The sequence below is a fragment of the Typha latifolia genome, chromosome 6 (genome assembly GCF_019914945.1).
Source record: "Typha latifolia isolate L0001 chromosome 6, TyphaL0001v2, whole genome shotgun sequence".
Classification (NCBI taxonomy): Eukaryota; Viridiplantae; Streptophyta; class Magnoliopsida; order Poales; family Typhaceae; genus Typha; species Typha latifolia.
Window position 1 is genome coordinate 14,354,767 of NC_133091.1, and position 22,037 is coordinate 14,376,803.

A 22,037-nucleotide genomic window follows, 5' to 3' on the forward strand; every position below is an offset into this window, starting at 1 on the left:
CTAGTTTCTCATTCTCAGAGCCCATGTCCCATGTCCCATGTCCCATGTCTCATGTGCATAACCACTTATCTCCATATATTTTTCTGGATTACTTGTTGGCATGGAGCCTCATGTGCAAACTAAACTTGCCCAACAATCCAATCATCACTAGCTTTTAGGTCCCAATCATCATCTTATCAACTAATGTAGCTCTTTCCCTTTTTATTTGAAAAGAAGCAAGCATGTTCATATCTGAAAACAACCTAGCTAGAATATTAGGTGAAAAGAAGTGATCTTGGCAAGATCTTGCAACTTAATTAGTGAAGGACATCTTGCGGCGTTGAAACAAGGAAAAAAAAAGCATAAAGGAAAGAGAAGACCTGCTGCTGCCTTTGGAGTTGGATAGTACAAAGGAATCGTGCACATGGATCGATCAATGTCCCAGCATTAATTTGCTTCATATATATATATATATATATATATTATATTTATAGTCCATGACTAAGGTCCTGCATGCACAACGGCAGAGGAATTAATGATGCCAAACAATCTCACTAGAATGCTTGTGTGACAATTACAATGATATGAATGCTGTCTGACACCAACCAAGTAAGAAAGCAATTGGACCAAGTAAGCACTAAACTAACACCAACCAAGTTATAACCTTGTTAATTTGATCAAAGGGAGAAGATATTGTTGTAAAGATAGGAATAAGAGTAAGTAATGGGCGTGTGGGGGAGGAAGGAAATGTTCCGATCCTAGCTAGCTATAGTAGTGTGTGGTAGCAATAAGCTAGCAGCTATATATGGAATATATTAATATTAATTTAGGGTTAGCTATTGATGATGGGACCATATGCGTACAACATGCGGGATGCAAGTGGACTGGTGTCCCTCGCTCACTGAATGGAATGGGTTGGTCCACACTCAGATCCATCTATTCTACATACCTATAAAGAATCTCTCTCCAAAACAATGATGGCTGGAGGAGGAATTGAATGGCTGAGAAGGTTATTATTGGGACAGGGTGCATATATACTCTGCAGTTGGGTGGCAAATAAGGTTGGTAGCATTTGTGATTTCACACTAGTGATGGGCCAAGCTGTACCACTCCAATGTTTTAGCCTGGGAAAGGGCAAAATGTCATACTGACTCTCAGCTTGTAAAACAAACGGTTATATTATATTTTAACCTCGTCGACCAAAGATATTTTCTTCTGTAGGATATATACACAATCCAAAATTTTTAATTGTATCACTGAGAATTTTCTGCTATAAATTCTGTTAAGAATTTTTTTAAAAAAATCAACTAACTAACTGGATAGATAGAAATGCTCTTACTTAAATATTTAATAGTGCTACTAAATAAGAAAATGGAAGAAAGATATAGTGATATTTTTGTTCATCTATTAAGTTTTAATATTTAAAAAAATATATTTTTATCAACATTTTTAATAATTATAGGGCGTATTTGTCAATTTTTGTCAACATTATAATTAACTGTAAAAGGAAGAAGAAAACATAAATCGGATGAATAGTGCTCCTCATGACTCGTAAGGGCTCACGATAAGTTACAAAGTTATCATCCATCATCAGGTAAACTTTATAACTCTATCCTCTACCTGAGAGGTCCTTTAAAAACAGAGCCATCCTTCCTCTAGATTTGAGTGTTCTAGTAGAGAGAGAGAGAGAGAGAGAGAGAGAGAGAGAGAGAGAGAGAGTGGCTGAAGGATGCATCCAAAGGGATCGCATTGATCCCATCTGCAAAGAGCAATTGACAGGATCATGCGATCCTTTTGGATATCTCCTCTTGCCATTTTTTGACACGAGCTTTGTACATAATAAAGCAACCTCTGCTGCAGCGTCAAATGTACGCCCTTCTTCTTTCACCTCCATACGATCTCTTATCCTTTGGCCATGATGCAAAGATCGATCCATTTTGATCAGATAAGTTAGCTCCTACATTTCCATTTTGATCTCTGTTTCCTTTTGTTCCTTTTTAAACAAAGCTCGTTCTTGATATGCCTGGTGGTAATGTAATATAAGCTAATATATATGCTTAGCTATATCTTGATTCAAATTCTTGTCCTCCCTTTCTTTTCACTACGGGACTCCAGATTGACTACACCAGGAAGGAATATTTAATTCTCCATATGATTCAGCTAAGTAATACTTTTTCAATAATATCCCTGAAGAAAATTAAACTGTTGTTTAGGATTTAGGACACACGTAAACTCACAAGTCACACTGCAGTTGCTCCGTCGATCCCTCACTTCTTTGTAGTACGAACAATATGATTCACCATCTCGTAATGGCTTGAGGTATAATATCAACATCTATGTACAGTGAGTGGTACTAAATTGCCTTTGTAATCTTCCTCCTTTTTCCATTAATTAGGAAAAAAAAAACATTACATTTATTCTCTATACCTTTTTGCAATAGTGTAGCAAATCAGAAAAAGTGATGGTGTTTGGTTTGTAAGAAGATCGATGTAGAGAATCTTTAACCATTCTCCTACTCGATCAACCTAGTGTTTCTGCAGCCAGGTAGTAATGATCACGTGAAATTTTTCCCTGTGCCAATAGGGGGCCATTGTCTTCGATTTGTAATGCAACAAAGTTAGCATTAGAACCTCACGTCGGTACCTTGAAACAAAGAGCCTATTACCAATTGGCTGTCCTTCACATGATGGCATGGCAGTAACCTTATGCCCTTTCATTAATTAATTCTTTGTCTGCACCAATACAACTACCATTTACCATCAAAATATACACACTAGTGTACTGTGACAATCGTAAGTTATAATTTAATAAATGTGATACCTGAGATAAGTAATTAACTCTGTTAATTAAACCATAATAATAATAATAATGTGAAGGACTTTTTTTTTTTCTTAATACCAATGATTAGTTGAAGAAGGGATAAGTGGACCCCGCAGGGAGTGGAAGCAATACTATCCGCACAATCCCAAGGAGGTAAGAAACCCAATCCACATCTCATCTCACCCTACACTCCCAAACTACACCCAAGAAAACCAATGGAGAAAACACTTAGCAGAGGGAGAGAAGTACTACAATGGCTTCTGCTACCGTTCCCACTCCCTCCCAGCTCCTCCTCTCAAGAGGAGCAGCAGCTGCCAACTCCATCCCACGCCTCTCACCCTTCTATAACCGAGCCTTGTTGTTCCCTGCCAAGATAAGAAGAAGTGGAAGCCAAAGCTACGCAATCGCATCTCCTAAGTACGTGCGGAGCGCCGCGTCGGTTGACACCGCGACGACGGGTGTGGAGGAGGAGAAGAAGAAGAAGAGCACGTACGATTTGACGACATTGACCACATGGCTCCTGAAGCAAGAGCAAGCCGGCAACATCGACGCCGAGCTCACCATCGTCCTCGCGAGCATCTCCATGGCTTGCAAGCAGATCGCTTCCCTGGTCCAAAGAGCCGGCATATCCAACCTCACCGGCGTCCAAGGCGCCGTCAACGTCCAAGGAGAGGATCAAAAGAAGCTCGACGTCGTCTCCAATGAGGTAATCATACATACATATATAATATATATTCTAGCTAGCTCTTCTACTGATTGCTTATAATTTTACCCGTTAACTAACAAGGAAAATTAGAACAGGTATTCTCGAATTGCCTGAGGTCCAGCGGACGAACAGGAATCATCGCATCCGAAGAGGAGGACGTGCCCGTAGCTGTCGAGGAGAGCTACTCCGGCAACTACATCGTCGTCTTCGATCCCCTCGATGGCTCCTCCAATATCGACGCCGCTGTCTCCACCGGCTCCATATTCGGGATCTACAGCCCAAACGACGAATGCCTCGCTGACATAGGTGACGACGTTAACGTACGTAATGATTTACTTAATTACTTATATATGTATGAATCATGGATGGATCATATGAATGAAGTAATTGAAAAATTAAGATGGCAAATGAATCGATGACATGCAGTTAGACCAAGGGGAGCAGAGATGCGTGGTGAGCGTTTGCCAGCCCGGGAGCAACCTCTTGGCCGCGGGATACTGCATGTACTCGAGCTCGGTCATCTTCGTGATCACGATCGGAAAAGGTGTATACGTGTTCACGCTCGATCCCATGTACGGTGAGTTCGTGCTGACCCAAGAGCAGGTGAAAATACCAAAATCCGGGAAGATATACGCATTCAACGAAGGAAACTACCAGCTGTGGGATGATAAATTGAAGAAGTACATGGACCACCTCAAGGACCCCGGGCCATCCGGGAAGCCCTACTCGGCGCGATACATCGGCAGCCTCGTCGGAGATTTCCACCGGACTATGCTTTATGGAGGAATATATGGGTATCCACGGGATATGAAGAGCAAGAACGGGAAGCTGAGGCTGCTCTATGAGTGCGCGCCCATGAGCTTCATTGTGGAGCAGGCTGGGGGGAAAGGATCAGATGGGCACCAGAGGATACTTGACATCAAACCTGAAGAGGTAATGCAATCACTCTGCTCTACGTGTAGTGTACCTATATATGCCATAGCCATTATATTATATTCCTTAATTTCTAACAGAAATGAATAAATAATATTTTTGTTTGGCAGATCCACCAACGAGTTCCGCTCTTCATCGGAAGTGTGGAAGAAGTGGAGAAGTTGGAGAAGTTCTTGGAATGATCGATCATTTCTAAGCGTCAAAGTTTAAACAACTAGCCCTTTTCATAGTGCAATTAATATGTCTCATTAACAATGTTTCCGCATTGTGCAGTCAGATCACTTAATTTGCTTGGTCTCAGTGGCCTATAATTGGTCTATTTTCTCAAGTTTATCAGATCATGTTCTTGGACCTCTCGGACTTTACTAGCTATGTGGGCATGCTACTAAAATCAAATTATAAACATGACCATTTCTCTGAACTATAACATAGATTCCTGGCCATGTCCACACATAGATGATGCTATGGTTCACTGCAAATTCTTCAGTTGAGCAAAACAACAAACACCACACGGGCCAAAAGCGTTAATAGGTAACAAACAGAAGTTAGAACAACTGGAGCCTCAGCTAGAGGACGGAACGCCAGCCCGGCGGCGGGGAGTGTTCTGTACGACCGGCAATTTAAGGAACTGTAGATTACACAAAAATTAACCCTTAGGTGAAACCAATGGTTGACTTCGGAATAGAAAGTGCCAGATGTCTCTCGTGGTTTCGTGCTGCTTCCATAAGAAATATGAGAACCCTCTCGAAAGACACCGACCTTGTTCGCAATCCTCACGTCCGCGGCCCTATAAATATACATCTTTTCTTCTCCCCCTTCATCACTACTGAGTGCATTAAGCCTGGTATTCTCCATCATAATCAGTTTCTCCTCAATTCTCTCTCTTATTTTTTCTTCCACCATGTCTCTCATCAGGCGAAGCAACATCTTCGACCCATTCTCCTGGGACCCCTTCGATGGATTCCCTTTCAACCCCCTCTTTTCCTCGTCCATCCTCCTCCCCCACCGAGACCTCCGCCTTCGCTTCCGCCCGCATAGACCGGAAGGAGACGCCCGAGGCACGCGTGTTCAAGGCCGACCTTCCTGGGCTTAAGAAGGAGGAGGTCAGGCTCGAGGTGGAGGAGGGCAACGTCCTTGTGGTCAGCGGCGAGCGGACAAGGGAACAGGAAGAGAAGACTGACACGTGGCATCGCGTCGAGAAGAGCGACGGTAAGTTCTTGAGGAGGTTCCGGCTGCCGAAGAACGCCAAGATGGAGGAGGCGAAAGCGGCCATGGAGAACGGGGTGCTAACAGTCACCGTGCCCAAGGCGGAGCTCAAGAAGCCCGAGGTCAAATCCATCGAGATCTCCGGTTGATCGAGATTCGTGGCTGGATTGGGGTCCTCCTCTTCTCTTGTCAGTTTGTCTTTCGCGTCTTTCGGGTCGTGTGGGAAAATAGATAGGGCCATCTTGCATTCATCTCCGATTTCAGAGTAAACAGATAAGGATGTGAACAGCGTCAGGCAGAAGCCCGCGCGCGCGCACACACATATATATAGATAACTTCCCAGTAATTTTTTCTTTTCTTTCATTATACATCACAGTTAAGAAAAGAGACGTATAAAGTAATTAAGATCTGAAGAAATTGGGTCGAATATTAAACATCTTGCCTTATTTTGTTTATAATTTAGACAAGCAAAAATAACTAACCCCTAGAAAAGAGCATGACGCTCTGTTCTTAAATGCTTCTAAAACCATGTCAAACATCATCCTCAGACCTCAACCGTTGAAAGATCCAAAGAAGAGTATGATTTTTATACAACAAAAGGTCGTGCACAGCACGTAATAACAATATAAAGAAGGGGGATGCACATTATGTGCCGGCTGCTTACTCATTCCTACAATTAAGCCAGGCTTGGTACCTCTAGTTTGGGCAATTCCTTTGCTTTCTTCTGAGATTCTTTAAGATACTTCCATCCGCGCTTGTTAACTCCACTTATCCTAGTTGGACTCTCTGCAGCTTGCAAGCCTGAAAGATAGAGCTGTAATATGTTAAAACCCTTGAGCACCCAATGAGATCGAGATGTAAACATTTACTAATCAAGTGCACTCTCAAAGGTAAGAATTTAGGCGCATAATGAAAAATGATTAATAGCCACAGGAGATAAACCCAGAGTCAAACAGAAAAAAAACTGTCTAAGGATGACTCGGAGCATAAATTTAGGAAAACGAAGATTTTATTTGAGTAATAAATGAGGAAGGAAATCTGCAAGGTTGAGTATAATAGTCAAATGATGGGAATGTAAGTTAAGAATTTTAAGTTACCCTTTCCTAATGTATGTCATCAAGAAACCAGAAATAGATGGATCACCAGCAAAGAAACAAGAGGAAAACTCAATAAAGTATATCTATGCACATCATATAGACCAGTTTTAAGAGAAGAAATGAAAGCTTAAAACACCAGGATAAATAACTAAGAATTTTGAAGAAAAGCTCATCAACTAGGTAACCACCCAACTGAATCAGATTCAATCATTTAATCGTTCGCATAAAAATGTCCAATAATGAAGGTGCACCTATTTTCTGTGAGAATACCAGCAACTAAAACAAGGAAGAAAAACATTAAAAAAGGAGAGAATGAAAACTATCTGACAACTCATTATAAGATGCTAGTGAGCAAGATCTCAAAATATCTCATCTTCAACTCCTTCAAAAGGACTTGCAGAAAGATAACGCGGTATAGATTCAAATCATCATTGATCTGCTTGCATCACTATTCAAACAAACAAAATTCAAAATATGAGGAAAGGACAATAGCATCTCAGTCTGATATTTCCCCATAAATTTCTTCACTAACAATAACATAAGGTGAAGTCATCATTGACACATAAGAAAAAAAAGTAACCACACAAATAAAAATCAAACTTAACCTTCAAAAGAAAAAGAAATCAAATTAAGCAACGAAGAAGCTCTGATGCAGACAAGAACATTGAAGATTGAGAACAAATCAGAATAATGGCAGAAGAGATTCAAAGTTAAAGGGAATGCCAGCAAAATTTAAGATGTATCCTTTAGTGAAGTGCTATGAGTAGCCTGACGGTTATAACATACCAGCCAGCCAAGTAATAGTGAAAAGGTAAGTCAAGAAAATAGAGGCCTTAAAGGCTTAAATAACCTTTTCTTAAGATATCTGAGTACCAATAATAGGACAGGACATCAATTCCTATGATTTCTAATATATCTAACCTAGACCTTGCCAGCAGTTAAGAGCACAAGATATCTGATGCTAGTATGGAAGATTATGACTGATGCAATTTGCTAAGAAATTATTGTGTTGCACTATCATGACTTTACATCCACTCTAAGTTTCAGTTTAACAAATATGACAATCATTGTAAAACAATTTCATAGTTAAAATTGCAATAACCATACTTTCAACATTTTAGGTTTAGTGTCACTAAGACATTGATTATTTACCACTGCATTATCAGGCAGTGGTAGTAACACCAAGAAAGAGACTAGGTTGGGTTCCCACTTATGCTTCAACCATGATGGAGATTGGGAAAGATCTTATACTTCTACTCTCAAGTACAAAAATTTCATGTTTGATGGTAAAGAAAAATAGTTCCAATGATACTTAAAAATATTAATGGCTTAAGCAGATCAATCGAAAGAGCAAAACAGTAGAATACCGCCTACTGTGAAGCAGGGAATTTCTTAAGTCCCAAGTACTTCTATTCAATTTTATCAGGGGAATACTAAAGGAGTCTATATATGGACAGATCAAACTCACGAGCTCAAAAGACTAAACCAATAGTAGAGAGATGAGCAGAAACTTTATCTTTCAACACTATGACATTCAAGTATGGACTCTGTAACTAAATCTTCATATTCTAGTATATCCGAGGCCATCTAATGTCAGAAAACATATCACAGATCATACAAATAATTTGCAACTAATAGATCCCTAAGAGTCTACATTCTTAACCAAGTAGCTTGCGATTCTTCAAGAGGAAAAGAAAAAGAAACGAAAATTCAAATGGGATAAACGAAGAACTCACCAGCCTTGTATCTGATTCCCCACGCCTTCCCGTGCCGTCCGTCCTATCACATACCATCACAAAGGTGAGTGCAAAATTACCAAGGAAAAGGGAAAAGGTACAAGAAACCAAGACTAAAGGAAGAGGAAGTCACCTTGTAGAGATTAATCTTGGTGATCTGGTAAGCCACGTCGCTCCAATGCGTCTTCGCCACCTTGTATCCGATCCCCCAGTTTGGTAGGAACTGTGTCACCTCGAATAGGTTCTTCTTCTTCCTCCGCTTCGGCTTCTCGGGCTCCGACGCACTCGTAGCCGGCGCCACGGAGGTACTTAACGTTCTTACCAGGTTAAAGGACTGGCGAAGGATTCCGATCGCCCTGTTCGCTACTGCGCTGTTCATGGCCGCCGCCATTAGAACAAGAAGAATAGGGATCAGAAGTATGTAACCCGAGGGGATGGGATGGGGGCATACAAACTAGTGTTTGAAACTTTTTGAGTTCGGCTTTGGTTGATGCTCGGCCCGAAACCACACAACTCGGACACAGCTAAGCCCAGGCCGAGCTCGAATCAAGCCCAACCCTCTCGGCCTGGCCTAAACGCGGAGACAAATCACAAACTCCAAAGATCGGCGGCCGATTGCCCGCATCAGCGTGGCTTAGTATAAGTATAACCAACCAGTTAGCCCGCCTGCACTGACCTGAACCCGAACCCGAACCCGAACCCGAACCCGAAACCGAAACCGACCAATTGTATCGCGGCCAGATGAACAGATCTGATCTGTTTGGAACTCGACGATCTAGGTCGTTGATTTTCGATTGGTGCATCGAACGGCATCCGTCCATCATCTTCTACTCTCTTTTTGACCGAGGTCACTGAGCACTCGGAACAAGGAAACAGCGAAAAGAATTGTGGTACCGAGACTCCTCTCGGTCCTCTGGTAGAAATCTTCGGGTTTCTCTCCATTTACCATCCTTTCAAAGCCCAAAGCTCAGAAATGTCGATCTCGCTCCTCGCCAGGTACTCATCTTTTCTCTTTGCTCTTGTGCTCGCCCTTATTGCTCGATCCTGTGAAGCCCGAGAAGACAAAACCCCCTTTTCTTTCTCCTTCCATCGTTTCAAGAAAAACCCGAGCTTTGCTTCCCAGATCGCTCTCAGTGGCGACGCCGAAATCGTCGATTCTGCGGTCAGGATCACTCACACCGCAGTCGCAAGCTCGGGGCGGATCACGTACAGGAAACCCATCGGATTCCTGGGGAAAAGCCCTGGGTTTTCGACCTACTTCGCTTTCTCTATCTCGCAGAGAGCTGGTGATTCCCTGGCATTCTTCTTGCTTCCAAGCGAACGTGCTGCTCTGGAATCAACGGATGGACTTCGATTCGGGCTCGCATCCACTGTGATTTCAGTGGAGTTCATCACGTCGATGGCCCTCAATTCGGGTAATCAAAGTTCAAACTTTGTTAGTATCTATCTTGGAGGTGAACTAGCTGTCAAAAGCTCTGATCTTTCGACCTCCAATTTGATTATGAAATCTGGGCAAAAGTTGCATTCCTGGATTGATTACGACGGAGTCTCAAAGAAAGTAGAAGTGAGAGTGAGCAAATCGGTGAATCCAAGGCCAGTAGATGCATTGCTCTCATACCCGCTTGATCTCTCCAATGCGTTGAGGAAAGAGAAGATGCTTGTGGGCATACACTCTTCGTGTGGCAATAATTCAACTCAGACCAGCATGATATATTCATGGAGCTTCTCGGTTAAACATGGAGCTCCATATATGATGCATTCTGATCCGCTGGATCCTCACCAATTCCTCGCTCGGTCTGCCGAGAGCCGCCCGGTTCGCCAACGAAGGCCGCATTCTTGGGGTGTTTTCATGATGTTGATGGTGGTTGCTGCTGCTATTGGGGCACTGATGATGTGGTATGCGGTTGTTTCCCGACGGGGAGTTGATCCTATGGAGTTCCCCATGCACCCAATGGAATCCGGGTATGAGAGGATTGCATTCTTTGATGACAAGGGTATCATAGAGCGCTAAGAAGCCCCATGCTTGGAGGTTAAAAGTCCCTTCATGTACTTTTTTTCCTTCTTCCTAGTTTGTGCGTCTTGGTATTAATTTTTGTAAGAACTCTACCATCTCCATGAAGAATTAAGCTGTTTGATTTCAAGCTACAATGTGCTCCTCGTTCCCAGATTATATTCATTTAGGAAATTAGTGCTTGTTTGCCTAATTGCTTCTCCTACTTCTTCCTTTTCCCTTTTCCTCCTATTTAATGTATGTTTGATTCGGTTTAAACCAATTATGTCTAGCCCCTTTCCGTTCCGTTAATTCTTATATATTGTTCTTTATGGCGTGGGAATCTCTTAAGAAGTCCTTTAAGAAGGAATTAAGCACTGGGTAAAATCCAGAATAAAATCTTTGCAATGGGTAATCACAAAGCTGCCTGATGAAAATGAATCAAAGATAACTTTGAAAAAAGAAAACATCAATAGATTGACACCTACAAAGAAAAGATTAAAAATTCTTTAAGACCAGTCTCTAAAAGAAAGGCCATCAAAAATCAAGCAAGCGAAAAAAGAAGCAGCCCGAATAGCGACACAAAAAGAGAAGAAACCCGTGAATACAGAAGAGAATAAAAACAGTTCTAAAGACTCATCTCATTGTAAGTTGCTAGTGAGCGAGATCTCAGTGTATCATGGGTCAACATCAACTCCTTCAAAAGGATTATCAGAAAGATAACGCAGTATAGATTCATATCATCATCGATCTGCTTGTGCCACCTCTAAATCAAAAGGCAAAATATGAAATTAAGGGAAAAAACAAGAGCGTCTCAGTCCGATACTTCCCCATAAATTTCTTCACTGACAATCAAAGTGCAAGGATAACATAAGTGGTGAAGTCATCATCGACGCTGTATCGAAATGTACGTAGAAAGCAAACAACAAAAAAGATAAACGAGGAAGAAGCTTTGATGCAGTAATCTCGATATATCCAATTGGCATCGCCAGTCGCCAGATAAACAAACGAAAACAAATTGAAAAGACATGAAAAATATTGGAAAACTACTGAATCATATTAGGAGTTGCCGGCCGAAGACTTGAGAAACCCTAGACGAGGTTTGGAGAAGTCGGGAAAACAACACTCCGACTTTTATAGCAATTCTTCGAATTGTTAACAGATAGGCTGTAAAGCCCATTAGCGGCCTTATGAACCTATTTTCATACTATTAGGCTTTATGCCCAGCCCACTAATTAGGGCCTTAAATCTGTTAGCAGCCTATTGGGCCTTGAACCCAAAGATGAATAAGACCGTCCATTTTGCAACGAGGAAGAAGTTGAAAAGGGCATGTCGGTTTTATTTTCCGTGTTCATACTCATATCATACATAAAGCATTACAATTTACACAACCAAATAAGAAAAGCATGTCACGTGTCAGAGATTGTAGCCTTATGCATTAGTGCTGATGCAAAAGGCTAGGCCAAACTTTGACGCCTTTTCTCCTTACCCGGCCGAAGAAGATCTTACGAAGAACTGACAAACTTGCACGTCAAAGTTAAACTTACTTACGCTTTCAGGCATTTTTGGCTACTGAAATTAACTTAAACTGCACTTGCCTTTACCTATACGATCGAAACTCTAAGCCGATCTGGCACATGAGAGTTGAATCACACGTAGAGCTGAGTCATCGTTAAACAGTAAGACCTGCAAATGGTCACAAAGTTCATACTATAATAAATTGTATTACTCCGCCAAAAGCAATTAGTTTGCAAACAACCAAAGCGTCGGGACATCCTCTCTCAATAGCCAATCTATATAAAATAACAGGCACGGAATCCAAGGGCGGCAATTGAAAAACCTTATCGCCTCTCTAACTAATTCCCGATCTTTTCGAAGTCGGAACCGTCTCAGGCCGGATGGGATCACGTAAAGCTTTCTTTTTTACTCTCAAGTGCCCATTCTTTCCTCTCTTCAGTATTAGATATCCGTCTGTATCCTATCCTGATGCTTCTGTCGGCGGAGCCCCGTTGCTATCCCCATCCCCACACAGATAACGCTGCACGAGGGACCCCCAATTCCGATCCAGGAATCCACTGTAGAGGCGTGGGATACCGTTACCTCCTCCCTCTCTCTTTTCCTTCTCCTTCTCCCTTATCGTCACGGATAGAGAGACTGCATTGCTGTTGGTAGAGACTCCGATGTCGACGACGGCGATAGAGATCGGGGAGGAGGAGGAGGCCAAGCTCGATGAGATATTATCCGAGGATACCGCCCACCAGATAAGCCACGGTACGGTATCCACATTAATTAGCTCTGCTTCTAACTCTTGTCAGTCGAGGGCAATTCTGATCTTGTTGGGTTTATATCCAGATCCGTGGTACCAGGTCGGATTCGTATTGACGACAGGGGTGAATAGCGCATACGTGCTGGGTTATTCGGGGTCGATCATGGTTCATCTCGGTTGGATAGCTGGTGTGATTGGTTTGCTCTTGGCCGCGGCCATATCCTTGTATGCGAATGCTCTTCTTGCTCGTCTGCATGAGGCTGGGGGTAAACGGCGGATTAGATACCGAGATCTCGCCGGATATATCTACGGTGCTTCCTTAATTTCTTTCTTCTAGACAATGTCGTGTGAAATCTGAGAGAAATGGTTATTACTTTGTAGATGCATGTTGTTTGTTTATGGTGTTTCTGGTTGTCCCAGGTCGGAAGATGTATGCTCTTACGTGGGCCTTGCAGTATGTTAATCTATTCATGATCAACACTGGATATATCATTCTTGCTGGGCAGGCATTGAAGGTTAGATGAGTCCCTCTGAAATGGTCTGACGTCTTTGCTGATACACGGAAGTATATTCCCACTTTCTTAACCTTTCACTTGACCTTCTTTTTGGGTGTCTGCAGGCCATATATGTTCTCTACCGCGACGATGATATGTTGAAGCTTCCCTATTGTATAGTAATTTCTGGTTTTGTTTGTGCTCTGTTCGCCTTTGGGATACCTCATTTATCAGCTTTAAGGATCTGGCTGGGGTTTTCAACAATGTTCAGTTTTGTATACATTTTGGTAGCATTTGCGCTGTCTACTAGGGATGGTAAGACTCATCCAATTGTCACTTATTTTCCCTTATGATGTTTCTTTGTAGGATTACGAGTTTGGCTGAGTAGCATCCCTCGTTGTTAGCTAATTCTTCAATCTTACTGTGTGTATCATATTTGCCCAACTTTGCAGACAACATGATCTTTTGTCCAATGTCATAGTAGTTGGCATTTTAAAGGAGATAGTATCTATTGTTTTGATGCAAAATTTAACTAATAGACATTAATTGTTATATACTGGTGTGATCACTGTCTATTGATCTGTTCCAGTTGTCAATTAATTTGCATGTCCATGTTGGATGTGATACTTACTAGATACTCTTTTTGAGTGTGATTGGTAGACTCCGATAGTGAACCATCATTTATCTAGTAAGACTATTAAGAAAGACACATTTTATAATATTCATGATTTATTTTCTACTGCAGGAATAAATACCGCCCCTCGTGATTATAGCATTCCTGGGTCATATTCTGGCAAGATATTTAATATCATTGGTGCTGTTGCAAGTCTTGTTTTTGCTTACAATACAGGCATGCTTCCAGAGATTCAGGTAGGCTTAAGAAGTCTGTATACTATCTTTAAAGAAGTATCATACTGATTGATCTTGAAATCAAATAGTTTTGAACCTCTTCGTAGACTATGTCTTGCAATGAAATTTTGTTTGTTCTGATATGGTACACATAACATCATACTTAAGTACTAATTCTCCATTATCTTTTTATGGTCACTGTAGTTCAAATCTTTTGCACCTTTTATATTATGACTAAATCCTCATTTTCCTCTTCCTCCTTAGTGATCCAATAGACATTTCTCAATGAAGAGTTAATCTAAGATTTTATAAAATGCGTTTCTTAGAGTTACCTCTGATGATAGAGTGTTAAAATGAGAATGATAATTATATGATATTATTCCATGAGGTTCTAAGTTCTCTAAAAGAATTACTTGAGAGAGATACAGCTTGTTATTTTCTTAGTTCATATTTATTGTCAGCAGTGTAAATGTGGTTTAGAACTTTAGATTGTTTTTATTGAATATCGAGACTCATTTTCTAAGATTTTATATTTAGAAACACTTTCTGCAATTTTTCCTCATAAACTAATTTGAATGTAGACAGATGAAGATGGCATATTATACGGTGGAATAGCAGACTATAATATTGTCTACTTAGCTCTGTAGGATAGTCTCGTTTCTTTTCACAAATTCAACCTTTCCAAAACTGCTTTGCCTTGACTTAAGTTTCCAAATGCAGTCATTTGAACTTCAATTTTGCATGAGATGCTCTCTTTGGAGATGTTACACACTTCTTATTTAGATTATACTTCACGAGAATCTGCTTTACGTGAAAGTAACTGTGTATATTCCTAACAGCTTATCTGATAAAAGGAACAGGCTAAGAAATATCCTCTTGCATTCAGTAAACAAGCTTATGTTAACACTACTGTAATATAATGTAAAATTTTTATTGCCAGTTCTTTCTGACATGACTTGTGCTTATTCCAGGCAACAGTAAAACCTCCTGTCATAAATAACATGGAAAAAGCCCTTCTGTTTCAGTTCACAATTGGTGTTTTGCCATTGTATGCTGTTACCTTTATGGGATACTGGGCCTATGGATCTTCAACATCAACTTATCTGCTCAATAGCGTCAATGGTCCAGTTTGGGTAAAGACAGCCGCCAACATTGCAGCCTTCTTCCAGACAGTTATTGCTTTACATGTACTTCACATTTCCTTGCCCTTTCTGTCAGCTACTCTAGTTTTCATCTCAACAAATTTTATGTCATCTAAATCTAGCTTTTGAATTCTTGTAGTTTCTAGTTGCAACCATAAACTTGAATTGATCCTCACTTCTTCTGTCACCATATTAAGTTTGGGTTTTCAATTTTTGACACTGCTACAGTTCTCTGCTAAACAATTTCAGCAGTGGGCATATCCTTCTTGTCATCAGTAAAAAAGATTGTTCAACAAAATATCTTGTACATGCATTTATTATATATTTTGAGCTTACAAGCTCATCATACTGTCAGTTTTCATATAATTGTTGCTTTTTTTCTTCTATAGCTGAGCTTGCTAATACTGATTTCACATTCATCACAGATCTTCGCAAGTCCTATGTACGAGTACTTGGATACAAAGTATGAGAGAGGAAGAGGGAATGCCTTCTCCTTCCACAATCTGTCGTTCAGAGTTTGTGTCCGAGGAGGCTACCTTACTGTGAACACATTTGTGGCAGCAGTTTTACCATTCCTTGGAGACTTTATGAGCCTGACGGGAGCCTTGAGTACATTCCCTCTCACATTCGTTCTGGCAAACCACATGTACTTGAAAGTGAAGAAGAATAAACTATCAGGACTTGAGAAAGCCTGGCACTGGTTGAATGTTGTAGGCTTCAGCTGCTTATCTGTAGCCGCCGCAGTTGCAGCTCTAAGGCTCATTGTGGTCGATTCCAAAACCTATCATCTCTTTGCTGACCTATGAGGAGGAGGAGGAGGAGGAGGTCTTCTTCTTCAATTTTTGATAACTCTATTAATCAAGTGTAAATGAGTTAGATTGAGGTTTCCTTAGTCAAATTTCCATTTTTTAAATAAATCAATTGGATCTTCATTGATTACCGATATATGTGTGGAATGTGATTTTTTTTTTTTTGTACATAAATTGGGTGAGCTTTGCATATATATCAGATATTACATATTTTCCATGGAAAATCGTATGAGCTCCACTCTTTTCTGAGAGATTCATGAGATCGAGTCTTGTGCCACATTGCATTACTTGCTACGATTTATGATGACTTGCTGACTCAGAGCCTGGGATGCCTAACCTAATTTAAGCACTAGTCAGCCTGGTCCCGGCCGGGCCGGGCCTGGCCTGTCTCAGGCTAACTACTGGACTTCAATTTCAATTTTAATTTCAAGCGGCATTTCCTCCAAAATATTGACCAAAACTCGAGGGTATAAACGTCACTCGTCTTTGGCAACGCAAGGCAGTAGGCACCCACGACAACATTTTAACATACATCTCTCCAACACTCTTCTCTGCCCGGGACGACGCAGCTACGTCGGCGAGGCATCATCTCCAATTCCAATCTCTTCATCTTTCCTTCCGATAGAAGCATCGAGCTGAATAAGATCTCATTTCTCACCCTCTCAAAGATTGGATTTCCAGTCCGCGGAGAGATCTAGGGCTACGAATTTTGTGATTCCAATGTCGCTGCAGGAGTACCTCGACAAGCATATGCTCTCTCGGAAGATAGAGGACGCCGTCAATGCCGCCGTCCGAGCCAAAACCTCCGAGCCCGTCCTCTTCATCGTACCCCTCGGGCTTTCTCCAAATCCTTTCTTAGTTGATCCCTTTTATCTTTGGATTCTTATTCTCGTTGCTTGGTTGAAATGGCAGTCGAATCATATGAAGAAGGCGGTTCCTGCCACGATCACAAAGATCAAGGCGAGGCAGATCTTGGACAGCCGAGGTATCCCCACGGTGGAGGTCGATCTTTACACCAACAAGGGGATGCACCGCGCATCGGTTCCTAGCGGCGCCTCTGCTGGAATGTGAGCCCACCCTTTTTCTCTTTTCAATTGTATTCACTAGTCCTTTTAACTTTTTATGTCCTTTTTCAAGAGCTCATGGCGGGATATCATGTGCTACTAACATTGATATTTGACTCTTGTCCTTTATTTCGTCTTCAGATTGTAAATGCCAAGTTATAGTTATTTGATTGGTCATAGTGCTAATTTGCTTTCCAGGTACGAGGCTGTTGAGTTGCGTGATGGCGACAAAGGGAAGTATCTTGGAAAAGGTGTCTCTAAAGCTATTAATGTTATAAATGAAAAGATCTCTCAAGCGTTAGTTGGCATGGAGCCGCTGCTTCAATCCCAGATCGATCAGGCCATGATAGATTTGGACAAGACGGAGAACAAGGCAAGATATATCATATCCACTACTTGTATGTTTGATAATTTTCATGCATATTGCTAGGCAGCTTTCTATCTTGGATTGATGCTTTTGTTGCTATGTACCCTAGTAATACCTTTTAGTTGGTAAATAAGCCAAAATATAAGAGGTAACCAAAAGTTTGCAGGCTGAGCTTGGAGCAAATGCTATGTTAGCTGTGTCAATTGCTGCTTGTAAAGCTGGAGCTGCTGAAAAAGAGGTACACCATGGATTCTAGAAAATGGTCATTTTCTTACTTTGTACACAATTCTTAGCTTTCACTCTTGCAGGTTCCACTGTACAAACATATTGCAGATCTTTCGGGTAAAAGCAGTACCATACTTCCTGTTCCAGCAATTACAGTCATTAATGGAGGAAAGCATGCTGGCAATAGTCTGGCTGCCCAAGTATGACCTATATTTATGCATGTTACGAACAGTAGATTGGCATTTTATGCTTAGAGAATATTGTGGTATAACTAATTAAATTCAATATTCTGCTAGTGACTTATTAACTGGTGTGTTTGCTTCTGCTATATGCTCGTTGTTTACTTTTACTTTGGTATCTATTTGACACACTCATAACATAAATCCAAACAAAATTAGCCAATGTCACGGTTACATTCTCTTTAACAAAAAGAGTAACACATACATGTAATCCTTTTCCGTGAACTAGTTCTGAAATATCGAGTGATTTACAGTCTTGGAGTCAAGTTTACTTGCCAAACAATTTAGCATCTTGTTCAAGAAAAATTGCATGGATATCTTATCAGACATAGGTTGGCTGTTAATCACCTTGCAAAGTTTCTTGTCTAGAAAGTGCTTAGCATCCATAAACCACTTCCATGCTGTCTGTGTATCTTCTATTATGTCTCTCATCATTAGACTTATTTTCCTACCACACCTAACCCATTCCAACTCTTTACTATCAACATTATTGAACATTTTTTTTTACCTGCACCACGGTTAAATAGCACATACTGGTTGTTATCTGAGTGTATCTTTGCCAGTATAAGGTCAAGTTTTCGAATCTCAGTTAGATATCCTATTGTGCAGAAAGTACTTATCTTGTTACCATGTTGGAAGGGTTCACTAACATAGAATATTTAATGATTATCTGTTGTTTACTCTTTGATCTGATTTGTTCTATATGTCTTCTAAATATATACTTAGATTGATAAATCATATGTTCATAGGAAATTATGATTCTTCCAGTTGGTGCAAGTAACTTTGAGGAAGCAATGCAGATGGGTTCTGAGACTTATCATCACCTGAAGGTAGTTCTAATTCTCAATGGCCCTACTAATGGATGGGTTAAGTGATATTCTCTTTTAATTGTACATCATGTTCATGCCATTTTATTTAATTTCCAAGTTTCCAATACTTAATTGAGTAGTTATAGCAGGGTCCTTTTCGGAACATTTATTCCTCTTTACAATAGATTCAAATGCTACCAAAATTTGATGGGTATATCGTTATGTTGCTCAACTTATAAAGGATCTAATTTTGTGTCAAATTTCAGTATACTTTACAACCTTCAATTATTATCAGCCTTATTTTCTATTTCTCATGTAGGTTTTCCATGAAGCCTATTCTCAAATTTAACTCATGAAGTTGCTAACATTTTCCATTTATCTTTATTGTGCATCGCTAACAATATGGTGTCTGGATAGCATGCTCAGATTTATTTCCCTGACTTTTAATATTTGTTTGTCTTTATAGACTATTATTTCTGAGAAATATGGTTCAAATGGGTGCAACGTAGGTGATGATGGTGGACTTGCTCCTAATATCTCCAGGTACGTAACCTTCTAATTTTATCAAATTTTTTTTCAATCATTTAGCACCATGTACTATATTATTTTCAGAGAACTAGCATAAACTGCTGTGATGATGGTAAGGCTTCATAAGCCTTCCGTTCCTAGACCTGCATTAGTGGGAGCTTTTTACATGTGACACCAATAAATATAGTTAAACAGTTGCATACACCAATTGTAAACAGCTTCAGAAATTACCCAAGGTCAAGAGAGATATAGTTCTTTCACAATTAGAATAAGATCTAGCAGCCCAACAATAGCTATCACTTCACCTATTTCAAGCAATGATTTTCTTTAAGCTGCTGAGCATGTATATTTTGATGTATCAGCATCTCTGAAGGCTTGGATCTTGTTATTGAGGCAATTGACAGAGCTGGATATATTGGAAGAATCAAGTTGGCAATTGATGTTGCTGCCACTAACTTTTGCATTGGTAAGTATGAAACCTTTTGCACAACTTTGTATTTTATCACATTGAAAAAAGATTAAAATCTTCAAGAAATTGTTGATGGTCTTTCAATGACCATTTAGTCGTTGCCCGTGCATCATGTTCATTCATTGTTTGTAATATTCGTAAGTTCTGCTCGAACATGCATGTGAATTATAGAGCATGTATATGTACGGAAGGCACCGGAATTCATTAAGTGAACTTATAATATATCTCCATCCTGACCAGGAAAGAAATATGATTTGGACTTCAAGTCACCACATAAATCAGGACAGAACTTCAAGACAGGAGATGATATGATTGAGATGTACACCCAACTCTGTTCAGGTAGTGAAAGATCATTATTTTTTCGACTGTCACTTCTTTGAACAGGCCTTATAATTATGTTGTCATTCTATATCAGAATATCCACTTGTATCTGTTGAGCAGCCATTTGACAAGGATGATTGGGAGCATACGAAATTATTCACTACTCTTGGGTTATGTCAGGTGCAGATCATGTTTCTGATTATTTCTAGGTTAAGATAGCAGCTCATGCCTATGTTTGCAGGTTGTTGGAGATGACCTCTTGATGTCAAACCATAAACGCATAGAGCGGGCAATAAATGAGTATGCTTGCAATGCCCTTCTTCTTAAGGTACTTCCATCTAAATTAGGCTTGGTACTTTTGGACACATTTCAACATGAGTATGCAATACATTTGGAGAAAACCAATTATTTCCTGATCTATATGGTGCTAGATATAGGCCTTCATTGTTAGATCTTACCAGAATCTTTTCTTTCTTTCGTTTCTTCTTTGGGGTTAAATATCTGAATCTTTTCATGGACAACCTCTCCAGTAATTTGCATACATCTACCTTTCTCAAACTGGAAAGATGTGCACTAGATGCCCTTCAGTTTGGGGGCAATGCTCTGCTCCTCATAATAACAGATGAAGTTTTTCTGCAGATATATCTTTTTTCTCATTTTATTTATTAAAGAGATCATGCATATCCAGGTAAATCAGGTTGGAACTGTTACAGAAGCTATAGAAGTTGTGAAGCAGGCAAAGGATGCTCATTGGGGGGTGATGATATCGCATAGATGTGGAGAGACAGAAGATTCTTTCATTGCTGATTTAGCAGTTGGTCTAGCTGCTGCACAGATCAAAGCTGGAGCCCCTTGTCGTGGGGAACGGCTTGCTAAGTACAATCAGGTTCTTTACTTCATATATCTGATCTTTCTTTCTTTGTTTGAGATTAGAATTATCAAATATAAATTAATGGCGGCAAGCTATTCTAGTGACCTAAGAGAAATTGTGTAATTGTGTTGTATTCATATCACGGTAGAGAAGGTTTTGCATTCCCTCTGTCTCTCAATGCGATCAATGAGATTATAACAAAAAGAATAGGGAAAACATGATCTTTGAGCCTGTGCATGGGGTAAACTGGGCTAGTTTTGTGGATAATGCTGGTATCTCTGACCAGATTTTGGACTGATGGGATATCTGAAATTTCAGTTCTCCAAGTCGTCAACATTGTGTTTGTCTATTTGTGGTTAGGTGGAAGGGTCCACTGAATACACATGATTGTCAAAAACAACACACCACAGACACACACAGAAATACCTGATGCTAATGTTTACTAAATAGATCATCTCGAATAGAATACTTCATGTCTCTCAGGTGGTTTCTCAGGATTCCTTTTTTTTTTTTTTTGGTTCTCCAGCTACTCAGAATAGAGGAAGAACTAGGAAGTGAAGCTGTTTATGCAGGAGACAACTGGAGATCACCATGAGCATACTACATCTTTTTCTTTCCAGTGCTACAGTTTCTTCCTTGTATGTAATGTAGTACGAGCTATAGTGCTCATTGTTCGTGCTGTTCATGCCTTGGTTTCTGTTTTGACGTCTCGTGTTGGTGGAGACATATGAGAAGGTTGGACAGGATGTCTCGGTGTCCTTTTGGTAGGAAAAATTCTCTTAATGATGTAAAAACAACTGCTTTTGCGAACATTGAGACTGTAATGCTGCAATTGGTAGCTTATTTCATGTCATACATTTGGACGAAATAGTTCACAAGTCTTGCCCAGTTGGGTCATGCAAATGTTCAGTCAATTGGTTCTAGTACGTTAACTTGCTTAGTTGTACCTCGAATATTATGGTTAATTTAGGATTTTGGACCAATTGGTTCATTACAGCGACTCATTGTTTTGAGGACTTTATACTGCCCGTCTTAGGTCTGGTTTGAAACTGATAATTGTGAAATAAGACAATGAATCATTCTGTCAAATAAGTCGATATTGATTACTGAATGACGT

General features: G+C 40.3%; 5 protein-coding genes, 3 non-coding genes and 1 pseudogene across 8 annotated transcripts; 5 read left to right on the forward strand and 4 right to left on the reverse strand.

Annotated features, from left to right (window-relative positions):
- Positions 1-2,851: 2,851 nt before the first annotated feature.
- LOC140790380 (fructose-1,6-bisphosphatase, chloroplastic) lies at positions 2,852-4,789 on the forward strand. The gene is made up of 4 exons (XM_073140436.1): positions 2,852-3,505; positions 3,601-3,825; positions 3,932-4,438; positions 4,549-4,789. The coding sequence occupies exons 1-4, from the start codon at positions 3,053-3,055 to the stop codon at positions 4,618-4,620; spliced, it is 1,257 nt and encodes a 418-aa protein (XP_072996537.1). The 5' UTR covers positions 2,852-3,052; the 3' UTR covers positions 4,621-4,789.
- Positions 4,790-5,219: 430 nt separating this feature from the next.
- On the forward strand, positions 5,220-6,007 carry LOC140790381 (17.9 kDa class I heat shock protein-like; annotated as a pseudogene).
- A 54-nt stretch (positions 6,008-6,061) lies between these two features.
- On the reverse strand, positions 6,062-9,345 carry LOC140790382 (uncharacterized). The gene is made up of 3 exons (XM_073140439.1): positions 8,611-9,345; positions 8,478-8,520; positions 6,062-6,445 (listed from the first exon to the last, which is right to left on the reverse strand). Exons 1-3 carry the CDS (start codon positions 8,866-8,868, stop codon positions 6,321-6,323), a joined length of 426 nt encoding a protein of 141 aa, XP_072996540.1. The 5' UTR covers positions 8,869-9,345; the 3' UTR covers positions 6,062-6,320.
- On the reverse strand, positions 7,093-7,181 carry LOC140791595 (small nucleolar RNA snoR27). The gene has a single exon (XR_012109603.1). It is a non-coding gene; the product is annotated as a small nucleolar RNA snoR27 (small nucleolar RNA).
- Positions 9,346-9,450: 105 nt separating the features above from the next.
- LOC140791200 (L-type lectin-domain containing receptor kinase VIII.1) lies at positions 9,451-10,488 on the forward strand. The gene has a single exon (XM_073141613.1). It carries the CDS (start codon positions 9,451-9,453, stop codon positions 10,486-10,488), a length of 1,038 nt encoding a protein of 345 aa, XP_072997714.1.
- A 640-nt stretch (positions 10,489-11,128) lies between these two features.
- Positions 11,129-11,222, reverse strand: LOC140791596 (small nucleolar RNA snoR27). Its single transcript, XR_012109604.1, has one exon. It is a non-coding gene; the product is annotated as a small nucleolar RNA snoR27 (small nucleolar RNA).
- A 52-nt stretch (positions 11,223-11,274) lies between these two features.
- LOC140791594 (small nucleolar RNA snoR26) lies at positions 11,275-11,366 on the reverse strand. Its single transcript, XR_012109602.1, has one exon. It is a non-coding gene; the product is annotated as a small nucleolar RNA snoR26 (small nucleolar RNA).
- Positions 11,367-12,353: 987 nt separating this feature from the next.
- LOC140790903 (probable proline transporter 2) lies at positions 12,354-16,163 on the forward strand. The gene is made up of 7 exons (XM_073141216.1): positions 12,354-12,738; positions 12,820-13,044; positions 13,154-13,248; positions 13,353-13,542; positions 13,973-14,097; positions 15,048-15,263; positions 15,644-16,163. The coding sequence occupies exons 1-7, from the start codon at positions 12,648-12,650 to the stop codon at positions 16,022-16,024; spliced, it is 1,323 nt and encodes a 440-aa protein (XP_072997317.1). The 5' UTR covers positions 12,354-12,647; the 3' UTR covers positions 16,025-16,163.
- Positions 16,164-16,455: 292 nt separating this feature from the next.
- Positions 16,456-21,798, forward strand: LOC140790347 (cytosolic enolase 3). Its single transcript, XM_073140382.1, has 13 exons — positions 16,456-16,852; positions 16,940-17,094; positions 17,290-17,464; positions 17,625-17,696; positions 17,767-17,883; positions 18,672-18,752; positions 19,198-19,274; positions 19,622-19,725; positions 19,969-20,067; positions 20,144-20,229; positions 20,291-20,377; positions 20,738-20,935; positions 21,447-21,798. The coding sequence occupies exons 1-13, from the start codon at positions 16,748-16,750 to the stop codon at positions 21,513-21,515; spliced, it is 1,425 nt and encodes a 474-aa protein (XP_072996483.1). The 5' UTR covers positions 16,456-16,747; the 3' UTR covers positions 21,516-21,798.
- The last annotated feature ends 239 nt before the right edge of the window (positions 21,799-22,037 follow it).